General features: G+C 41.7%; 1 protein-coding gene across 1 annotated transcript; it reads right to left on the bottom strand.

Annotated features, from left to right (window-relative positions):
- Positions 1-1,610: 1,610 nt before the first annotated feature.
- LOC113766396 lies at positions 1,611-4,925 on the bottom strand. The gene is made up of 3 exons (XM_027310592.1): positions 4,605-4,925; positions 2,631-4,467; positions 1,611-2,533 (listed from the first exon to the last, which is right to left on the bottom strand). Exons 1-3 carry the CDS (start codon positions 4,923-4,925, stop codon positions 1,611-1,613), a joined length of 3,081 nt encoding a protein of 1,026 aa, XP_027166393.1.
- Between the last annotated feature and the right edge of the window lie 19,565 nt (positions 4,926-24,490).

Below are 24,490 nucleotides of genomic sequence, written 5' to 3'. Positions count from 1 at the left end.
CATTCGGCCAATGCAAATCTTCTCCAATCCAACACGCAAGCCTTTCAAACACTCAACCTCTTATCTGCCATTCATCTCCATTTCCTCTCCATTTTTACCTCAGCCCCAAACCACAACAACATTTCCTCACCTTGTAATCATCGACCGAGGGGAAGGAGAGAGCGGCATTCTGCATATGAGAGCAAGGAAAAAAAACTGCGAGCTGCCACATTTTCTGTTCTGTCTGCGAGCTTGAGGGAAGAAAGAAAGAGACACCGCGTGAGTTCAATCCTTTTCTGCACCTTCACCTCCACCAGCTGTGACCATTTTCTTCACCTCAACCAGCTGCACCCGTTTCCAACAACTCCACCGCGACTGCAACATCCAACCAGGACCACCACCTCCAGTTCGCGTGTGAGCAAGAGAGGGAGAGCTAGTGAGCTGCGGTTCTGCAACAACCAAACCCCAAGAGCGATAGCAAGCCGAGAGGAAAAATTCTGCAGCTCATTGTCGCGTGAGCTAAGCCTCAAACCGAGGTAACCTCTGGCCCTAGACTAGCTAATATTAGGTAGATGATGCTGATTACAAGCTTGCATGTAACGGTTAGCCACTTGGATGATGGGTTAAGGCACCAGAAATTCTGATTATGAAAAGAAAATGGAATTGCCGTGAGCTTGAATCAGAAATGCAGACTTGATCATTGCTTAATTGAAGTAATCTGAGCTTATAGCTGTGATTAATTAGCTAATTACAAGATGTTTAAGAGATTGCATGTGATGATTAAGCACTCGGATGATGCAATCAAAGCATGAGAAAATCTGATTAGGAAGGAATTGGAATTGCCGTGAGATTGTTTTGGGAAATGCAGCTTCAATTCTGTCTCTTTGTAGTAGTCTGAGCTGATAAATCCGTTTATCTAACTAAGAACAAGATGATTAAGCTTTGCATGCAGCTCCTTGGCTCGGTTATGCAAGAAAAAAATAAAAATGAAATGGATCAGCTTACATGCAAGCTTAGCCGAGGAAAAACTGAATAAATTTCTGGAATTTTGGATGATTCTTGTTGCTGACCGAATCGGATTTTTGAACTAGAAATGTTAATCGACTAGTTAAGTAATTGCATGCCGAAATTGAGTACTTAATATCATGTTTTAGCCAAGTAAAAAGTTGGATTTATGACCAATTAACTGCTGGAATTCTGTTTAGCCGATAACAGATTTATTGTGGTGGAATTATTTGCCAAAATTACATGTTATTTATTTTATTTCATGTCGGAAAATTTTGATGGTGGGCTCTATGAACTCCCACCCTTGGATTAATGATTGATGATGGATATAATGCTAGTTTAGTGCTTAAATGGGTAGATTAATGATACCTAGCTAGTCTCGACTTCAAGGGATGTGTAGTTCAAAAATGTTCAGGGTTGCCCTGTTTCAATCGCACCCCTTTTTGCAGAATTTTGAGGGTTTCATGACTTATACATCATGTTTATATGTTGAATATATATATATATATTTTTTTAAGTCATGACTTTAGGGGTTTTATGACCAAGTGAGCTTTTTTTTTTTAAACAAGTAACTTTTTATTCAATCCAAAAAAAACAGTTACAAGCGATTTCGAGCCTCCTATCCCTTACTCAAGTACAAATCTAAAGGCCGGGACTTGGGCAGCATCCATAGCAATACGTCCCCGAACCTGCCGCGGTAACAACTGAGGAGAATTAAAAACCGTACTCGGACATCCCTGCAGAGCAGCTAACCCATCTGCAACCCCGTTTGCCTCTCGGAATATATGCCTAAACGACATCGCAAGCTGATCCAACAGACGACGAATCCGCCTTATGACATTGCAATGCAACCAACCCCCCAGTGCCGAGGATTTGACTAACGACACAAGGACCGCCGAGTCCACCTCCACTAGAATCCCAGATAACCCCCTTGTCCCACAGAGTAAGAGCCCCTCTAAAACCGCCAAAGCCTCAGCCTGCAGAACGCCTTTTTCCCCAAACTCCTTATAGAATGCAAAGATAACTCTACCACGCGAATCCCGTAACACCCCTCCTCCACTAGCCTTATCGTTGACCACACTCCCATCCGTGTTCAGCTTGTAACACAGCGACGGGGGAAACTCCCATATTACCACCACAGGTCGCCGTTTACGTGTCTTACCCACTGCTAACCTTGCCCACTCGCAATCCTGGTCACCACGGAACTGTACCTGATCCAGCATATTTGCTCTTCCCAGGTCGTGCAAGTAGTTACTAACCTCAATGATAACCCCGCGGGCCGAAAAAGACCGTCCTTCAAACCTTGCTTTGTTACGGCCCCGCCATAAGAACCATGAAACCACTAATGGCAGCAAACACCGAATATGATGCGGAGGGATATGAGTCAGCGAAGTGGCCCACCTCCTCCACAGCAGCTGAATATCTTCAGGAGGCCCTTGAAGTAATGCCGAACATTTACATGGCAAAATGCCCCCAAACTTCCCTCGCCACTGGACCAGTGACGAAAAGATGTGACAATGATTCCGCCTCCTCCAGACAGCAGGAGCACCTGGAAACCAAGGGCAGCCCTCTTCCCCGCATCACGAGTCCAAAGGTATAAATTACCCAGCACCTCCAAGCAAATAATGAAATTTTCAACGGTGTACCCTTGTTCCAAACCATTTTAGTCAGTGGCCAGGCTCCCCGACGTTGCCGGCACAGTTCCCACGCAGCAGTTACAGAAAATTGCCCCGTCGCCGACTTTGCCCACAGGAGCTGATCCTGACCCTCAAGGTCGAACGGCACCTCCACGATCCAATCCACCAGATTGGCCGGTAGCCAGTGTAGAAGCCGGCCCCGGTTCCATCCCCCCCTACCAAGGAATTCCGCCACTAAAAAGTGTGGTCTATCGCGCTCTGCCGGGACCAAAGCACTTAAGGGGCCCAGCTCGCACCAGGTGTCTAACCAGAAATCCACCATGCCCGGTCCCAGAGTCCATGAAATCTGCGCCTCCGCCCCCTCCCTTATGCCAATCAAACGCTTCCATGTGCCAGACGGCCTTGAAACCTCCACTTGCAACGGGTGCTGGTCCTTAATATACTTAGAGAACATAAAATCCGACCATAAGGACCCCCTTTGGCGTAACCTCCACCACAGTTTGAAAGATAAGGCTTTAACCATGTCACCCAGCAGCCGAACCCCTAACCCCCCTTCCTCTGTGGGAAAACACAACTTCTCCCAAGACGCCCAGTGCGTACGTTTATCCTCCCTGGATTTATCCCATAAGAAAGCATTGAATAATCTGCCCAGGGCCACTAAAACTGCCTTGGGGGGCTTGAGCACCTGTAAGAGATATATCGGCATCGAATTCAAGACATGCTTTATAAGAATTAATTTGCCCCCCATGGACAACAGCTTCCCACTCCAATGACAGATCCGTGCCCGCACTTTTGCAAGGATCCCATCAAAGGCCATAGATGAACAACGACCACGGGAAATGGGGACACCAAGATATACCATCGGCAAGAACTGCCTCTGAAAGCCCAGAATGCTAGACACCAGTTCCAACTGCGTCTCTGAAACCCCAGATGAGCAGACAAACCCGCTCTTCGCCACATTGATCTTTTGTCCTGAGTACCGTTGGTATTGTGAGAAGAAATCCCTAACCACCTCTAAAGTCTCCCTTTCAAGCCTGGTAAAAATGAGGACATCATCCGCGAATGCCAGATATGGTATCGTAATTCCCCCAGCCTGAAAAAACCTGTGTCTATCTTGTTGAAACAAGGAATGCAGCCCTTTGCCAAAAAATTCGGCCACTAGAATAAAGAGCCCTGGAGAGATTGGATCTCCTTGCCTGACCCCTCTCGTTGACCTGAAGAAACCAGCTGGCTCCCCATTGACTAATACTGAGAACCAATTATTGGCCACCAACCGGAAGATCAAATCTACTGCAGGTTCCTGGAAGCCAAACGATCGGAGCATGAACAAGAGGAAGGACCACTCCACTCGATCATATGCCTTTTCCATATCGAGCTTGAGCATGAGATTCGGAACCTCCAAGCGTCGGTCCAGCTCCTTTTCATGTTCTTGCGCCAGGAGAATGTTATCCATTATTTGACGACCCGGGACGAAGCCCGACTGGCAAGGAGAGATCAGTTGAGGGAGGAGCTGATTCAACCTGTTGGACACCAGCTTAGATATAATCTTGGAGCTAACATTACATAAACTGATGGGCCGGAATTCCTGCCACCGAGAAGCCCCCTCAATTTTGGGGATCAACACGATTAGAGTACTGGTTACACCTTTGGGGAGCCAGCCCCCTTTAAAAAAATCCTGAATAGCAGCCACCAAACCATCCTTGATGATCTCCCAACAAACCTGGTAAAATCCTGACCCAAAGCCGTCTGGTCCAGGGGCACTATCTGGGCTTATCGAGAAGACCACTTCGCGCACCTCCGACATTGTTGGCACTGCCAACAAATTGGCATTATCCCCCAGAGACACCTGTGGGAGATCAAAGGGCAGAACAGGTTGCCGATCAGTACCCCTATCCGAATTAAAAAGCGACTCAAAAAATGAAGCTGCCGAACCCTTAATGTCCGCATCCTCAGTCAGCCACTGCCCAGTTTCACTCCGAATACCAGAGATGTAGTTTGCTGCCCGCCTTTGCCGAACCACAGCCTGAAAGAAAGCCTGTTCGCATCCCCCTCCTGAATCCATTTAATCCTTGATTTTTGACGCCAAAAACCACACTCAACAGCCAATTGCTTCATATAGGCCGCTCGAGCCTCATGATAAGCAATCTTCATTGTCACATTTCGCTCCGTGTCATACTTCATTTCCGCTATCCTCATTTCCTGTTCTAGTTCCTTGACCCTGGAGCCAATATTCCTAAAAACCTCCTTGTTCCAAACCCTCAGCTTGTTCTTCACCACCACCAGTTTGCGATAGAACGCTGTCATCGTTCGGGCAGAACCTCCCCCTCCCCAAGCTCCCTGGACAACTTCAAAAAAAGGTCTTGTGCCGGGGCCACACGTTGAGATACCTAAAGGCCGATTTCCCTTGTCTTCCTGAACCACACTTAATTAATAAAGGCGCATGATCTGACCGTCCCCACGCTAGGTGCAACACCCGAGTCACCGCCCACATCTCCGCCCACTTCTGGTTGATCACCACACGATCTAAACGCTGCCACACCGTCCCATTCGTCCAAGTGTACCTAGAGCCTTCAAACTCCACCGCAGTTAGACCACAATGAAACAATGTTTGATTGAACTCCTCCATATTCCGTGCATTTGGAGGTGCACCCCCAAACCTTTCTGACGCCTCCGCAATGATATTAAAATCCCCAGCCACCATCCAAGACCCCTGACGCGAGACCGCCAAATGCTCCAAGGCCCTCCAGAGCGGCCGCCTAGCCACCCCAGTGCATCGGGCATAGACTGCTGTGAAAAAGAATGAACCCACCGGGGAAACAATCTCCATATCTACTAACTGCTCCGCTTGCGGGCAATATGAAATGTTAAGGGTATTGTCCCAAAGTATCCAAATCTTTCCCTCCACCAGTGAAATTGCCGATTCAAACCCAACCAGTCTTTTGACAAACTCTAGTCGGCCTTCCTCCGACATAGGTTCCAACAATATCAACAGTTGCACATTATACTCAACCTTTAACTTTTTTAAATACCGGAGTGAATCCATCTTAGACGCACCCCGTATGTTCCACACAAGAAAATTAGTCTGTCCTAACATTAGCATTAGAACGAAGAGCATACCTAGTGCGAGTTTCGTCTCCCCTTTTGTTGGACCGTGGACGCCTGGCCATTCTTTCCGGCTCACCCACAATTTCCACACGCCTAGTATCCTCTACAGCGCCCTTCCCCCACGACTCCAGACTACGCGAGTGTTCCAACCTCTGTGTCAACTCCTCCTGCATGACCTGAAAGTCCTGTTGTCGCAATTCCCTTGCTGGAGATCCTCGGCGTGGACTTAGCGATTGAACCCTTCTCAAATTACCTGTTGGCCACCCATCAATTGCTTCACCCACCCTGCTCAGGATCCCGAATGAATTACTTAGATGAACCGACTCCACCACTCCTTCCTGGACAGCCTCCTTATCCCCTGCATGTGCCAGCACCAGCGCCAAAAGGCCCCGCGTATCTGTCTCTCCGTCCTCAGCTTCAACCCTTGAAGCCACATTTCCCCCCCTTGCTCCTGCCCATCCCCGGCCTTCCCTGCCATTCCAGCTTCTGCCGAAGACCCAGCCACTGCCTGGTGCAACGGTGAGTCTTCCCCAGTGCGTTGCGACTCCCCTTCCAGAGACAACCCTTTAACCTTCTCCCCCTCAGGCTGGCCATGAACAACCACGCCCTCAACCCCTACACCTCCACCCACCTCTCCAGCTATCGTGGAATGGTGCATATCCCGCCGCACATCCTCCCCCTGCCTTTCTACCCATGTGACCCTTGGGGGAGCCTGCTGTGGGTGCCGACGTTTTTCAGGTTTCAACGCTGGATTCTTCTTGAAGCATTGCTGGTGATCATGGCCAAACCGCTCACAGAAAAAGCAAAACTCAGGCCAGTTCTCATATTCAACCGTCTGCCAAAAACCATACTCTTCCTCCCCTATCCAGATCCGTCTCACAGGCTCCTGGGTAACATCCATCTCGACCAAAACCCGCGCCACCGAGGGCCGCCGCAGATCCCCCGTTGCTGCATCGACCTTCAACATACGACCCAACACCGAGGCCAATTTATCCAGAATCTTCCTTCCGAAAAACGGAATAGGCAAGCCTGGAAAACTGACCCAGACAGGCGCAATTGAGCTTTCTTTGTTGGCTTTGAAATCCAATGACCACTTCGACAAAGTCATAGGTGAACTCTTTATGAACCACGTACGGCGGACAAAGAGTCTAGTGTAATCTTCCTCCCTTGTTGGTCTGATGAGAACATGATTTGAATCCAACAAGGCTACCGCGCACTCTCCCTTCAGACCCAAAGACAGAAAGAATTTCCGCACCGCCTCCATCGGCGGCCTGCTATACGAGAAACGTCCCACAAGAGCGTGCTGGAATGGAAGAGCCAATTGTAGGATATCCTGTTTCGCGATTCGAAGGGCCGGCTCCCCTCTAAACGTCGAAATCAACCCTGGATTAAACCCCTCCTCAGCGCCGTTATCCGCAACCACCGCCGCAAAACTTCTAGAGATCCCCTCGGGCCATGCCGGCGGCTGGAGTGCCGCCATGGCCTGGCTTCCCCCTGCAACCCTAACTTTCCTTATAGATGTATGTCGTTCCGAATATTAAGAGATTGTTTAGGTAGTACGGTTAATTAGCCGATTCACCAAGTGAGCTTGTGTTTTATGTTGAATATATGGTGTATAAAGTTTCATTTAAAAATACTGAGGTTTGGTTGGTCAATGGGATCAATTTCGTGAAGCTAGTAAATCTGGAAAACTGTTTTCGTAATGCTCTGACCCGCTTTCGTATTTCGGCCATAACTCTGTGCTCCGATATCGAAATCGAGTGCCGTCAGCGGCATTTGAAACTAGATATCCCAACCTTTCCAACGGTATAAAGTGTATGTTCTGGTTCCATGTGTGTGAGCCGAACCAATCATTTAAAGATGACTACTCTGTTTCTCTGTTTTACAAAGAACGAAATGCTGAGGCTGCAACTTGTGGCTCGAATTCGAGCTAGTTGTGTGCCGAATTTCAAAATGATGTTTTCTGTGAAATCATAGCTCTATGAATGCGTTTGCCAACGCCTTAAACCATGTCCAATTCTGAGTTAATTTGAGTGATCTGTGATCAAAATATGAAACCTGCTTTGTTTGTGAAAACCCTGATTTTTGGGACAGATTTGATGCAAGGCTCAGTGTAGACTTGTAAACTTAATCTCTTGGTGTTAACCACCACAAATGCTGTTTTAGAGTTCTATAAGAAAGGTATGGATGGTTTGAATAAAAACCTTATGGTGTTAAAAGAGAAAAAGGAGTTTTTCACAAGTGAAAAATGAGATTTCAGATTTTCGGATTTCACTGACCAGTCTCAGTAAAATGCTTATATCTTGGTGTAGGAAAATCCGTTTAAGGTGCCGTCAGTGGAATTTGAAACTAGAATCATAGGGCTTTGTTCTGTAGAAATTTCATATTTTTCCTCCATATGTACTGCTGTCCGTGACTCCTCAAAGTAGACTGTCCTGCTTGAATGTCCTGTTTCTTTATGAAACTGAACTTTTGACTTGGATCGAACATTTAGCTTATTTGTGGTTTGAATTCCTGATTGAATTGTGGTTGGAAGTGATTGATGGTTGTCAAGGGCTAATGATTGATGAAGCCCTTGGCCATTTGAATGGTTTATAAATATTAAAAGATGATGAACTTTAATTGCTGGAATTTCTTGGAGGCCTTACCTTCATTTTTGTTTTGGTTAAGATGTGATATGAGCTTGCCAAAACCAAGTGCTAATGATTGACGAAGCCTTGATCATTTATTTTATTCTTGATTTGAAATGAATATGTTGAAATCTAGGGCTAATGATTGATGACGCCCTAGTGAGATTTCTATTGGAAATGTTAGTTCGTTATATTGACAAATCTGAAATGTTACGTGCTTACAAATCGGAATCGTAAGGAATCCGTTTTGGTCCGGTGAACTTGAGAAAGTTCTAAATAAGCTGTTTAAATATATCTTCACTCTAGTATGGTACGATAAAACTTAGCACTGTGTGTTAAAGTTAGAAATTTCGTGTAGGGATTTTCTAAAACCTTGCCAACTCGATATTTCTTCCTTTAAGCTTAAACTAGCCTTATTACCTTTAGAAAATGATTTCACTAGTTTCTAAAACTCTAGGCTTTGTTTTACTTCCTTTCTTTCCTCTAAGAATTGTTCTTGGCTAGTTGATTATAGGAAAAGTTCCAAATTACGGGTTTTTAATAACTTTAATTAGAAACGTAGAAACTTGCTAGGCAAGAAACTTTATAGTTTTAGTGACAATTTTTGCAAGAAACGAACTTTAAAGAAATGTTTCAAAGTATCTTTCTAGCTTTGATGTTAAGAGGTTTGTCGACTTATTTCAAGAAAATAATACTAGTTACCTTTTTATAAGGAAAAGTATCTCAAGGAAAACTATAAGAAACATTTCTACTACTTTGTCAAGTTTCAACCTAAGTAGATTTTTGAAATTACTATGGAAAAGTAAACTAGTAATATATTAGATAAACCTCGATGTGTATAAGCTTAAAAACTGAATAGAAACTTATAGTTTCAATATTTGGTATTCTAGGATATTGCGAGGACGCGGAATTCGATTCCCAACTTGATATCTGAACTCCACTCTTGGTGAGTGTCCCTGCTTGTTCTTTTCCTACCTGATTAAGTGCTTTCTAGACTCGATAAGTGATAATTTGCAAAACTAGTTTTTGATCCATCGAAGTGAGCAGTGTGTACTTTATCACACTAGCCGTTCGAGTGGTGACTTGCGTGAATCATTTTTCTCATGAATCCTTGAATCTAAATGTAGTTGCGTCGTTGGGTGAATCCCTCGACTTCTGAATCCAACTACGGAAATGTCGCTGGGTGAATCCCTCGACCAATTTCCTGAGGGTATACTAAGGTATACTGCTCCCAATTATCTAAGGGTATACGCAAGTATACTGCTTCCAATTATCTACGGGTATATCTCGAGTATACTGCGTCCTTAGTCGGTGTGCGGGCCCGGGACAGGGGTAAGAACGGTGACGGGTTAGGATTAAAATGAGTGGATGTACATGTACTATAAGTAGTGAGAGTTGACGGAGGGTCAACTACGATGAATGGTGATCAAGCGAGGAAAATGGCTCCTGAGAGCCCCTGTATCCTACCTTGTGCTGTTATACGCTTTCCTAACTGTTCAATTTGGTTAAGTTATTTCTCGCTGTTTGATTTACGTGACTGCATGTTTTGGGGCACCACTGAGCTTTAGCTCACCCCACGTTTATTTGTTTTCCTTGACAGGTTCTGGAAATTGAAAGCTTTGAAACTTATCCATGTTTCGTTTTGGGATGTATTTGTATACTATGACTATTTGTGTGGGCTGTAGTGTGTTAAATTCGGATAATGTACTTTTTATTTTGGATTGCCACTTGAAGCTGGAAAATGTGTAAAACTTAATTTGGATGCTTGGCTTGATTGTTGTATTGTGTTGTATGAATTTTTTTTTAGTTGGGACGGTATGATTCTATTCCGCAGTTCGCAACGCGTGAAATGTTTAGGAGCCGTCGTTTGGCTATTTTAAATCACTGCTATCTCTGAAGTTAATGTGGTTTTAGTGACGGTCTTCTTCGGAGGAATTGTTTTGTAATAGATTAGGTTATTCTTCGAAAGGTTTTGGATTAGAATGCTTGCGTGAGTCCTGGCGAGAGCTGGGCAGACGGCCCGCCAACCCTTTGGTTCGCCTTAGGGGGAAGTGGGGTCGCCACAGGTGGTATCAGAGCTCTTATCGAGCTCAAACCGGGAAAAGGTTCTCAGACCGTGGGGAAAGGCCTATTAAGTGTTGAACTAATTACTATTGCTAAAGGAATTAGATATGTATGTTGGGTAGGAATCTCAAATATAGGTGATTCATGCTTGGGACTGGCCAGCTTGAGTTGTGAATCACCTTATTTTCGGATTCTTGTACCCGAGTACCAAATATTACATTTAATGGAGTATTGGCAATTGAAAGGAATTCAGTATATCACATTATGATGTGACTAGAAATCATGACTAAGTTTGGAAAAGTGGGATCGAAGGGACCAAGTCTGAGTTTTGAAAGTTAAAAGCGCAAAGCCAGCAGTGAGATCTTGAAGATTAGTGCAAATTTCATATTTTCTTTAAGATGAATAATTCCATTAGTCGTTCGAAGGTAAATGGATTTTATGTCACCTCTTTCCCAAAAATGTGGCTTTAGACCTAAAATTTGAGTGAAACAGCAGTTTAAATAAGAACTATGCAGTTGTGAATGGTTTTAAACCCGGAGGAGAGATAAGTTTGATAAATTTGCCACATGATTAGTATGCTATCATTTGCAAATAATTAAAGGTGAGCTCTAGATGACATTGTGGTCTTTGAATTGTATTGAAGGATTATTCGGGGCTAATATCCAATGGGATAAAGATACCTAGCTGTTAGGTTATTAGAAAACTTGATGAATGAAATGTTTGAGTTCATTTAGAATACTTAAGAGCCACTGATGTACTTAAGTAATGATCATATTATTTGATTCGGCACTAGACGTAGTAGATCTACAATTTACTAAGGAAATTTGATTAGTGTTACTAAGGGGGTCTAGTGGGATTGTCCAGGACTAAACTAATGAAGGTTAAGTTGAATCTAAACTAAGGGTTAGGCTATTAGCTATGTGGTTATAATAATTTGTGTATTGTTGTATTGTTTCCTTTCATGCTTATAAAGATTGAAGTTTGAGTTATGTATGAAAATATGGAATGTATTCGTGAATTATCTAGCTTTTGAAGTTGTATGAATTTGGTATGCAATGTGACTTATATTGTGAGTATATAATTTGATGATTACGTGTTTAATTTTTGTAACGCTGTAATATTTATTAGTCCCGGGAATTAAATAATTACTAACCTGAGTGAATTTTGGTAACCAAAGTGGTGTATAGAACTATGAGATTAAAAAAAATAATAATAATAATAAAATAAAAATAAATAATAGATGGAGTAGGTGGTGATTATTAGGGCAATCATGTCTTGGTAAATCGTTGCAGTTTATGAGTTAAAGAAATAGTTATCGTATCATGTATACAAGTTGTTGATGTAACCATTATTAATAACCAGAAATAGGAAAGGGTAAGAACATGAATAAAATTTAAAAGTTAGTAAACTCGATCTATTTATCAGCTCATACCTTTAGAAGAAAGGTTAGACCAACGTTGAAGCAATGACTTGATAGATCCAGTGAATGGAGTGAAATTTACCGCAATCGTATGTATGCATAATTGGTTATTACTTATTTTAAATCAACTCGTTGTGAGAAATATAGAGCCTAGGGAGCGATAATGTCAGAGTGATAATGCTATCTTGGGTGAAAATTTTCAATTGAGTATGACGCGCAGATAAATTGTAAATTCAAGTAGTTGAACTTTTATATACTTTGGGAAGCAGTCGATTCGACACTTAAATTACGGGAAAAACACTAAGACCAAATTCCTTTAGTTAAGGCTTCGTGGCAAACATGAATGATTAGACGAAGTGATGTGGAAATGGAAGATAAAATACGGAAAGGATACCCAGAAATCTTTACGATTAAAAGTGTGAACTTTTGACTATCAAGATCAGAACCAATTTCTTTTCTTCTTGTCCTCCATTCGAATAACCATTTTATTTATATATGTATATAGACCACAATTTTTCCAAATGTGTATTTAGTATCCTGTTATTAGTCACGAAAGGTACGTAAAATTTTGAAAGTTGAGCCTTTAATGATGTTATAATTGTTGCAAGAGCTAATGGTAGACAGACTTCGACAAAGATGCTATCAATGGGAATTTAGAAGGAACCCACCCACGTAGCTACCCCTACTGACCATATGACTGATATCTTAGAACGGTTGGTGGAGTACCAAAGCTCTAGGCCAATCAACTAACCTAGGAACCAAAAGAGTTGCGAAAATGGAATGACTCTTGAAATTCGTCTATCTAGGTTTCATGGGGAAACTGACCTCAAAATAGTAAGAATGAATCGAAGGAATACAATAAGGCCCTAGTGAGAATAAGAAGTATGACTGTTGTTTCAAACAACTTTGAAGGTAAGTATTGAATAGTGCACTAAGATATGAAATTTTCTTTGGGATAAGGCTTCCTTATTCTGTCGTGATAGTGATTAACGAGGGTAATCTCGATGATACTTAAGAACTCGCTGGATTAAGTAGAAAGTAGTAGGATTTATATTTTGGAGTAACCATCAGTACAAGGATGAAAAAGTATTACGGCTCAAGCTTCCGGTATGAATAGTTGCTTATTTTGATCCTATGATTTGTCTGGCAGGCTAGCTATTTGATTTAAGCCAACTAATAAGATGACAACTTTGGAAGAAATGCGTAAGGAAATGGACATTCTCCGAAATGAGGTAGAATTTCAAAGGAAATTGGCTGACTACTGGGAAGGACGATGGAAACAAGAATATGCAGAGAAAGTTGAGCTGCTACGCCAAAATGTAGAACTGGAGAAGGAAAATAAAGAAAACTCTCGAAATAGCCAGGCCGCCACTTTTCAAGCAAATTGTGGGTATTGTAGGAAAACTGGCCATACTGAGGACGGATGCTGGAGGAAAGAAGGAAAGTGCTTGAGGTGCGGAAGTAGCAAGCACCAAATTGCCGGTTGCCCAAAAAATGCAAGAAGATGAGAATTTTGAGGACAAAATTCATTGTAAGGAGGGGAGGATGTGAGAACCCTGAAAAATATATATAATTCGGTGCATATTTCAATTTCATTTCTTTTATTCCTTAATAATTTCTAGCATTATTTTTTTTACTTGTTTGCAATTAAGTACGTAAAAACAAATTTATGTGAAAAATAATAAAATTTTCCTAAGTTATGAAATTTCTTGGTTTTGCTAGACTAAATTAATATCTTTAGAGTTAGATTAATTTTCCGCCTTAACATAAAACGTTGGAATTCTTAGTTGCCATTATGCTAAATTAATGACACTTGAGTCGACAACCTTACTATCTTAAAATAAATTATTTAAATTCCAATGATTAAATCCAATTAGTTGCTAATGTTAAATGTTAATAGGAATTTCCGCGTTAAGATGAAAATCAATGAATTTTAGATAAACATGATACTAATATACTAAACATACTTAAGGCGTGAAAATTTCGATAATTATAGTCTTATCCTTCTTTGTTTTCACAATAAGTGCGTAAAAATAATTTTTATGTGCAAACTGATACACTTGTATTAAATTATTATTTCACTTGACTTCATTATACTAAATCGATAAATTTCGAGTTAAACTAACTCTATTTCTTGGGAATAAATAATTGGAAATTCTGATAACTAATTTAATCGCTAAATAATGTTAGGAATTACTAGGAACCTTAATATTAAATTGTAATCGATAAATTTTCGATAAAAATGGTTTAAGTATACTAGTGTATAATTAGGCGTTCAAATCACAATTGGGGATAATTTTTAGAATTAAGTTAGAACCAAGGACTTATGTGGAGGTCAAGAGGACAAGTGAAATGACTAAACTACCCTCCACTATCTCACAAATTATCATGCAGCCAAAACCATTTGCGGACAACATCATAGCCAACCTCCTCATTCGGCCAATGCAAATCTTCTCCAATCCAACACGCAAGCCTTTCAAACACTCAACCTCTTATCTGCCATTCATCTCCATTTCCTCTCCATTTTTACCTCAGCCCCAAACCACAACAACATTTCCTCACCTTGTAATCATCGACCGAGGGGAAGGAGAGAGCGGCATTCTGCATATGAGAGCAAGGAAAGAAAACTGCGAGCTGCCACATTTTCTGTTCTGTCTGCGAGCTTGAGGGAAGAAAGAAAGAGACACCGCGTGAGTTCAATCCTTTTCTGCACCTTCACCTCCACCAGCTGTGACCATTTTCTTCACCTCAACCAGCTGCACCCGTTTCCAACAACTCCACCGCAACTGCAACATCCAACCAGGACCACCACCTCCAGTTCGCGTGTGAGCAAGAGAGGGAGAGCTAGTGAGCTGCGGTTCTGCAACAACCAAACTCCAAGAGCGATAGCAAGCCGAGAGGAAAATTTCTGCAGCTCATTGTCGCGTGAGCTAAGCCTCAAACCGAGGTAACCTCTGGCCCTAGACTAGCTAATATTAGGTAGATGATGCTGATTACAAGCTTGCCTGTAACGGTTAGCCACTTGGATGATGGGTTAAGGCACCAGAAATTCTGATTATGAAAAGAAAATGGAATTGCCGTGAGCTTCAATCAGAAATGCAGACTTGATCATTGCTTAATTGAAGTAATCTGAGCTTATAGCTGTGATTAATTAGCTAATTACAAGATGTTTAAGAGATTGCATGTGATGATTAAGCACTCGGATGATGCAATCAAAGCATGAGAAAATCTGATTAGGAAGGAATTGGAATTGCCGTGAGACTGTTTTGGGAAATGCAGCTTCAATTCTGTCTCTTTGTAGTAGTCTGAGCTGATAAATACGTTTATCTAACTAAGAACAAGATGATCAAGCTTTGCATGCAGCTCCTTGGCTCGGTTAAGCAAGAAAAAATAAAAATGAAATGGATCAGCTTACATGCAAGCTTAGCCGAGGAAAAACTGAATAAATTTCTGGAATTTTGGATGATTTTTGTTGCTGACCGAATCGGATTTTTGAACTAGAAATGTTAATCGACTAGTTAAGTAATTGCATGCCGAAATTGAGTACTTAATATCATGTTTTAGCCAAGTAAAAAGTTGGATTTATGACCAATTAACTGCTGGAATTCTGTTTAGCCGATGACAGATTTATTGTGGTGGAATTATTTGCCAAAATTACATGTTATTTGTTTTATTTCATGTCGGAAAATTTTGATGGTGGGCTCTATGAACTCCCACCCTTGGATTAATGATTGATGATGGATATAATGCTAGTTTAGTGCTTAAATGGGTAGATTAATGATACCTAGCTAGTCTCGACTTCAAGGGATGTGTAGTTCAAAAATGTTCAGGGTTGCCCTGTTTCAATCGCACCCCTTTTTGCAGAATTTTGAGGGTTTCATGACTTATACATCATGTTTATATGTTGAATATATGGTGTATAAAGTTTCATTTAAAAATATTGAGGTTTGGTTGGTCAATGGGATCAATTTTGTGAAGCTAGTAAATCTGGAAAACTGTTTTCGTAATGCTCTGACCCGCTTTCGTATTTTGGCCATAACTCTGTGCTCCGATATCGAAATCAAGTGCCGTCAGCGGAATTTGAAACTAGATATCCCAACCTTTCCAACGGTATAAAGTGTATGTTCTGGTTCCATGTGTGTGAGCCGAACCAATCATTTAAAGATGACTACTCTGTTTCTCTGTTTTACAAAGAACGAAATGCTGAGGCTGCAACTTGTGGCTCGAATTCGAGCTAGTTGTGTGCCGAATTTCAAAATGATGTTTTCTGTGAAATCATAGCTCTATGAATGCGTTTGCCAACGCCTTAAACCATGTCCAATTCTGAGTTAATTTGAGTGATCTGTGATCAAAATATGAAACCTGCTTTGTTTGTGAAAACCCTGATTTTTGGGACAGATTTGATGCAAGGCTCAGTGTAGACTTGTAAACTTAATCTCTTGGTGTTAACCACCACAAATGCTGTTTTAGAGTTCTATAAGAAAGGTATGGATGGTTTGAATAAAAACCTTATGGTGTTAAAAGAGAAAAAGGAGTTTTTCACAAGTGAAAAATGAGATTTCAGATTTTCGGATTTCACTGACCAGTCTCAGTAAAATGCTTATATCTTGGTGTAGGAATATCCGTTTAAGGTGCCGTCAGAGGCATTTGAAACTAGAATCATAGGCCTTTGTTCTGTAGAAATTTCATATTGTTCCTCCATATGTACTGCTGTCCGTGACTCCTCAAAGTAGACTGTCCTGCTTGAATGTCCTGTTTCTTTATGAAACTGAACTTTTGACTTGGATCGAACATTTAGCTTATTTGTGGTTTGAATTCCTGATTGAATTGTGGTTGGAAGTGATTGATGGTTGTCAAGGGCTAATGATTGATGAAGCCCTTGGCCATTTGAATGGTTTATAAATATTAAAAGATGATGAACTTTAAATGCTGGAATTTCTTGGAGGCCTTACCTTCATTTTTGTTTTGGTTAAGATGTGATATGAGCTTGCCAAAACCAAGTGCTAATGATTGACGAAGCCTTGGTCATTTATTTTATTCTTGATTTGAAATGAATATGTTGAAATCTAGGGCTAATGATTGATGACGCCCTAGTGAGATTTCTATTGGAAATGTTAGTTCGTTATATTGACGAATCTGAAATGTTACGTGCTTACAAATCGGAATCGTAAGGAATCCGTTTTGGTCCGGTGAACTTGAGAAAGTTCTAAACAAGCTGTTTAAATATATCTTCACTCTAGTATGGTACGATAAAACTTAGCACTGTGTATTAAAGTTAGAAACTTCGTGTAGGGATTTTCTAAAACCTTGCCAACTCGATATTTCTTCCTTTAAGCTTAAACTAGCCTTATTACCTTTAGAAAATGATTTCACTAGTTTCTAAAACTCTAGGCTTTGTTTTACTTCCTTTCTTTCCTCTAAGAATTGTTCTTGGCTAGTTGATTATAGGAAAAGTTCCAAATTACGGGTTTTTAATAACTTTAATTAGAAACGTAGAAACTTGCTAGGCAAGAAACTTTATAGTTTTAGTGACAATTTTTGCAAGAAACGAACTTTAAAGAAATGTTTCAAAGTATCTTTCTAGCTTTGATGTTAAGAGGTTTGTCGACTTATTTCAAGAAAATAATACTAGTTACCTTTTTATAAGGAAAAGTATCTCAAGGAAAACTATAAGAAACATTTCTACTACTTTGTCAAGTTTCAACCTAAGTAGATTCTTGAAATTACTATGGAAAAGTAAACTAGTAATATATTAGATAAACCTCGATGTGTATAAGCTTAAAAACTGAATAGAAACTTATAGTTTCAATATTTGGTATTCTAGGATATTGCGAGGACGCGGAATTCGATTCCCAACTTGATATCTGAACTCCACTCTTGGTGAGTGTCCCTGCTTGTTCTTTTCCTACCTGATTAAGTGCTTTCTAGACTCGATAAGTGATAATTTGCAAAACTAGTTTTTGATCCATCGAAGTGAGCAGTGTGTACTTTATCACACTAGCCGTTCGAGTGGTGACTTGCGTGAATCATTTTTCTCATGAATCCTTGAATCTAAATGTAGTTGCGTCGTTGGGTGAATCCCTCGACTTCTGAATCCAACTACGGAAATGTCGCTGGGTGAATCCCTCGACCAATTTCCTGAGGGTATACTAAGGTATACTGCTCCCAATTATCTAAGGGTATACGCAAGTATACTGCTTCCAATTATCTACGGGTATATCTCGAGTATACTGCGTCCTTAGTCGGTGTGCGGGCCCGGGACAGGGGTAAGAACGGTGACGGGTTAGGATTAAAATGAGTGGATGTACATGTACTATAAGTAGTGAGAGTTGACGGAGGGTCAACTACGATGAATGGTGATCAAGCGAGGAAAATGGCTCCTGAGAGCCCCTGTATCCTACCTTGTGCTGTTATACGCTTTCCTAACTGTTCAATTTGGTTAAGTTATTTCTCGCTGTTTGATTTACGTGACTGCATGTTTTGGGGCACCACTGAGCTTTAGCTCACCCCACGTTTATTTGTTTTCCTTGACAGGTTCTGGAAATTGAAAGCTTTGAAACTTATCCATGTTTCGTTTTGGGATGTATTTGTATACTATGACTATTTGTGTGGGCTGTAGTGTGTTAAATTCGGATAATGTACTTTTTATTTTGGATTGCCACTTGAAGCTGGAAAATGTGTAAAACTTAATTTGGATGCTTGGCTTGATTGTTGTATTGTGTTGTATGAATTTTTTTTTAGTTGGGACGGTATGATTCTATACCGCAGTTCGCAACGCGTGAAATGTTTAGGAGCCGTCGTTTGGCTATTTTAAATCACTGCTATCTCTGAAGTTAATGTGGTTTTAGTGACGGTTTTCTTCGGAGGAATTGTTTTGTAATAGATTAGGTTATTCTTCGAAAGGTTTTGGGTTAGAATGCTTGCGTGAGTCCTGGCGAGAGCTGGGCAGACGGCCCGCCAACCCTTTGGTTCGCCTTAGGGGGAAGTGGGGTCGCCACACTCTTGATGTTGAAATAAGTGATGAGCTATACCGTGCCTTTGAAGCACTGCATTCGCTCCCACCAATTTATCCAAGGTATGAGCCTACTTCCCTCTTTGTACCAGAAATTCAGGCGAAATTGTTGCCTTCTATTGTGCAGGCACCTGAGTTGGGGCTCAAGCCTCTCCCAAAGCACTTAAAGTATGCATTTCTCGGAGACAATGAGACTCTACCAGTCATCATACTTGCTCATCTGCCACCAAGACAAGAAGACAATCTTATTCGTCTTTTTCGAGACCATAAGGAAGCGATTGGGTGGAGCATAGCAGACATCAAGGGAATTAGCCCCTCCTTATGCATGCATTGGATCAGGCTTGAGGATGATGCAAAGCCGGTAAGACAGGCGCAACGGAGATTGAACCCATTAATGATGGAAGTGGTGAAGAAGGAGATACTTAAACTCCTGAAAGTGGGCATCATCTTCGCCATCTCAGACAGTTCTTGGGTGAGTTCAGTGCAAGTAGTCCCGAAAAAGGCGGGAGTAACCGTTGAAGAGAACCAAGAGGGTGAGATGGTCCCGATGAGGAAACCCACAGGATGGCGCCAGTGCATTGATTACCGGCGTCTGAATGCTGTGACAAAGAAGGATCACTTCCCTCTCCCTTTTATTGATCAGATGATAGAGAAGTTAGCTGGTCGTGTCTATTACTGTTTTCTTGATGATTTTTCAGGGTATTTCCAGATCGCGATAGCACCGAGGACCAGGAGAAAACTATCTTCACTTACCCATTTGGCATGTTTGCCTATCGGAGGATGCCTTTCGGCCTCTGCAATGCCCCAACAACTTTCCAGAGGTGTATGGTAAGCATATTCTCTGAATATGTAGAAAAGATTATTGAGATGTTTATGGATGATTTTAACGTATATGGAGATAGTTTTGATGAATGCCTTGATAATTTAGTTTTAATTTTGAAAAGATGCATAGAAACAAATTTGGTACTTAATTGGAAAAAATGTCATTTTATGGTGGAGCATGGTATTGTCTTAGGGTATGTAATGTCGGCTAGGGGTATAGAGGTAGATAAGATAAAAGTCGATATTATTTCTGCTTTACCTTACCTCGTAAGTGTACGGGAAGTGCGTTCCTTTTTGGGTCATGTAGGATTTTATAGGAGATTCATCAGAGATTTCTCCAAAATTGGAGCGCCCCTGTTCAAGTTGTTGCAAAAGGATGTAACATTCGACTTTATCGAGGAGTGCAAGATGACATTTGACAAGTTGAAAGAATCGTTAACCTCACCGCCCGTTATCTAACCGCTGGACTGGAGCCTCCCCTTTGAAATAATGTGTGACACAAGTGACTTTGCAGTGGGAGCGGTGTTGGGGCAAAAAGTTGGCAGGGCGGCACATGCAATCTACTATGCATCAAAAAGCGTTGAATGGAGCTCAACTCAACTACTCAACAACAGAGAAAGAATTACTAGCTGTGATTTTTGCCTTAGAAAAATTTAGACCTTATTTGTTAGGTGCAAAAGTAACAATTTTCTCTGATCATGCAGCCTTGAGGTATTTGATGACGAAAAAGGACGCTAAACCAAGGCTAATCAGATGAATCCTGCTCTTTCAAGAGTTCAACTTGGAGATTAAGGATAAAAGTGGGCAGAAAACTTAGTTGCTGATCACTTGAGCCTTTTGCTTGCACATAAGGAGGAGCAACTATTGAGAGAGACGTTCCCAGAGGAACAACTACTTGACGTTGACTCGTCTACACTCTGGTATGCTGATGTAGTAAATTTCTTAGTGACTAATCAATTGCCTGCACGGTGGCCAAATGTCAGGAGAGACAAGTTGAAAAGTGACGCCAAATACTATATTTGAGACGACCCCTACCTTTGGAGACAATGTTCGGATCAAGTGCTAAGAAGGTGTGTCAGTGCAGGTGAATTCCACTCCATTTTAAATTTCTGTCATTCGTTTGCATGTGGAGGGCATTTTGGGCCCAAGCGAAAGCTCGCAAAGTGTTGGAGAGTGGCTTTTACTGGTCCACCCTTTTTAAAGATGCTTTCTTGTTTTGTAAATCTTGTAATAAGTGTCAAAGGGTGGGAAATATTTTTCATATGGACCAAATGTTTCAAACTCTCATGTTGTTTGTTGAAATTTTTGATGTCTGGGGAATAGATTTTATGGGTTCTTTTCCAGCATCTTTTGGTTTCTTATATATCCTACTCGCGGTTGATTATGTTTCTAAATGGGTGGAAGCGAAAGCCACCCGTACTAACGATTCTAGAGTGGTTGTAGAGTTCTTAAAATCTAATATTTTTGTTCGCTTTGGAATGCCGAGAGCTGTGGTAAGTGATAGGGGGACACACTTCTGTAATAAGACTATCACTGCCCTGTTCCGAAAGTACGGCGTACTTCACAAAGTGTCCGCACCGTATCACCCGCAGACAAATGGTCAAGCCGAAGTGTCGAATAGGGAGATCAAATCAATATTGGAAAAGATGGTGCGACCCGATAGAAAGGATTGGAGCTTGAAATTAGAAGATGCACTTTGGGCGTACCGCACCGCGTATAAGACGCTAATTAGGATGTCCTCATATAGACTTGTCTTCGGTAAGGCTTGTCATCTTCCCGTGGAGTTCGAACACAAGGCGTTTTGGGGAGTGAAGCAGTGTAACATGGATCTTGAAGAAGCGGGGGTCCAGAGGAAGTTGCAGCTCCAAGAACCGGAAGAGATTAGGAACGAGGCATACGAGAATGCCACGATCTACAAGGAAAGGAGTAAAATCTTCCATGATCAGCAAGTGTCAAGGAAATCTTTTGAAGTGGGGCAAAAAGTCCTCTTGTATCACTCGAAGTTTAAACTTTTTTCCGGTAAGTTGCGTTCTCGTTGGATTGGTCCATTTGTTGTATCTAATGTGTTTCATTATGGTGCAGTGGAGATCCAAAGTTTAAAAACGGAGAAGAAGTTCGTGGTGAATGGCTATCGTCTCAAGCCTTATTATGAGGGGTTCTCTGTTGAAGAAGTAGAAGTTGTACACCTCCAGGATCCACTTTATCTTGCTTGAGGGTTTCGGCCATGTCTAGCCAAAAACATTAAAGAAAGGCGCTATTTGGGAGGCAGCCCAAGACTATTTGTTTTAGATTTTGTACATTTTTGAAGTTTTAGTTAAGTGTTAGTGTCATTTAATAGTTTGATGTTTGGTGGCAGGAAGTTGGCAGTTAGACGTGCCCACGCCAAGTGGTCACGTCTACGGAAAAGAGTTGGAAGGCGACGGTCAGAAGACTCTATACCAGTTAAGCGTGCCCACGCCAGGTGATCACGTTTAAGGGAAGAAAATTTTCGTCCGCGGTCGGAAGACTCTGTTGTAGTTAGGCGTGCCCACGCCAGGTGGTCACGCTTAAGGATAAAAAATTTTCAACGGATGGTCAGAAGACTAAAGGGCAGTTAGGCGTGCCCACGCCTAAAGCAAGGGTCCCTTGATTAAAAAAAAAAAAGGGTGAAAATACGAAATTGCCCTTACTCAAAAAAAAAAGAATTTTTCAAAAGACCCGTAGCCCTATTTGCTTTCTTCTTCTTTCTTTTCTTTTTCTTTCTTCTTCCTTTTCTATCTTTTTCTCCTTCTTCTTCCTTTTTCTTGCTGTCCGCCGCTGCCCCACACCACAGCCATGGTCTGCCGCTGCACATCGTGCCAAGACCTCCCCGCGACCTCTCCTGCGCGCCCCCAGCTCATTCGTCCTCCTCCTCTTCCTACACGCCAGCGAACAGCACGCAGCAACCAGCCACCTCGTCGCGCGCCGTCGCTGTTCGCTGCCCGCCTCCCGCCGCCGTTCGCCTGACCAGCCGCCACGCCAGCCTTTGCGTACTCCAGCCCAGGCGTGCGCGACCCAGCACGACCAGGCGTGCCATCCTCCAGCTCGCGTCCTCAGCCCGCGCAGCGGGTACAGCACCGCTGTAGACACAAAATTTTTAGTGTATTTTTATTTACTATTATGTTTATTTTTCATGTTAGTTTTTATTTACTTTTAGTCTCTTATTTTTATTTTTAATTTTTAAGTCATTTTAGCATAGAAGTTATCGAAAAGAAAAGAAAATCGTTCACAAAAATATACCTTATTTCTTTTAGATTCAAGTTTATTAAAAAAAAAAATCTTAGTTTTTTATCTTTTATTCCTTGTTGTTCATTTCATTCGATTTTTACTTAAATTGTTATTTTGGATAATTTTTTTTCAAATAATTCATTGAAGGGAAAAAAAAGAAAAGAAAGAAAAGCGAGCTCATGCACCCGAGAAGCATACAATCAAAACCCCTCTACATTTTCATTTGTAAAAACGCAGATACAAAAAGGGAAAATTTTCAGCTCCATTGTTTACTCAATTTTCTCCTCCGTCTGATGATCCCAATAGAAGACACTTGGCTCGATCCAAGGTTTATCAGAAAACATGAAAATCTAAGGCTGTAAAAAATGCAAAACAAGATGGAGTTTTTCTGTGCCTTAGATGCTAGGTTTCAGGAGGGAGTTTCTGATATAAAAAGCTGTGGAAAGCTAAGGTTTCGGGGGAGGTTTTTTTGACGGCTGAAGAAAAAACCAGAGAGAGGGGTGACGGCTGGTGGTTCTGAGAGAGGAGCTACGAAGAAAAGGAAAAACAGTAGAAGGGAAACTAGCGGCGGAACAATGGAACGAGGAAAAAAGTGAGAAGAAAAATCGAATAGAGGGATTGAGAGAGGTTACGGGCTGAGCTGGTGAGGAAACTAGAGAAGGAAATAGAAGGTTTAGGGCTACGGGACAAGAGGAATAAGAAGAGAGTTGGGCGGCTGAGTGACGGCGGACAAGGAAATGGAGGGAATGGCAGGAACCAGAAACTGAGAGAGTTAGAGGAAAAAGGCTCGGGCAGGAGGGAGTCTTTTAGGGAGAAAAGGAAAAAACTGAGCGAGAGAAACTGAGAAGAAAAATCGAGAGAGAAAGCTGGAGAGGAGGAATGGAGATCTGAACCAGAAAGGAGAGCTTCGGCAAGAAAACCAGGAAAAGAAAAAACGCAGGGAATTCCTCTGCAAAACCCGCAACAAGGCTGATCTTTCAGCCTGCCTTCGCAAGGATTTTCTTCCCCGACCCAACTTTATTCGTGAAGCCATCAATTTCTGCTCAATCTACAAAGTGAAAGGAACGATTTTTGTTCAGACATCTTGAAGGAAAAACAACTGCAAGATCACCGAATCTGTCCGTGAAAGAGCTGCCCTGCCTCTACCGCACCAGTTTCGACTTCGAACGAAAGCGCAGCAGAAACACTTGTTTCGGCCCCAGCAATTCAGGTGATCGTTTTTGCTTCTCCCTTTCTTGCTTTAACGCTGTATTCATGAGAACCCGAGTCCAAAAGGCACGAATCTTGTGATATTTTGCTTGGTTCCTTGACTTTTATCATGATTGTTGTCTTAATGTCTCGTTGGTTGCTGTTTTGTTGGGTTGGGAAAATTCTGATTGTTAGGTTTTAGCGATAAGAGGTGTAAGTCTCACATTCTGCTAGCTTGGGGGTTGGTTGGTATGATTTAAAAATTTGTTTATGAAACCCAGCAGTAAATAAGAAGAAATCAGCGCCTGATGCCTAATGCCTATCATTTTTGTTTCAAGGAGCGTTTTGATTTCTCTTTGTTTCATACTTAGCGATAACATAT

The sequence above is a fragment of the Coffea eugenioides genome, chromosome 3 (genome assembly GCF_003713205.1).
Source record: "Coffea eugenioides isolate CCC68of chromosome 3, Ceug_1.0, whole genome shotgun sequence".
NCBI classification, from domain to species: domain Eukaryota; kingdom Viridiplantae; phylum Streptophyta; class Magnoliopsida; order Gentianales; family Rubiaceae; genus Coffea; species Coffea eugenioides.
This window is presented reverse-complemented; position numbering and strand designations above follow the sequence as displayed.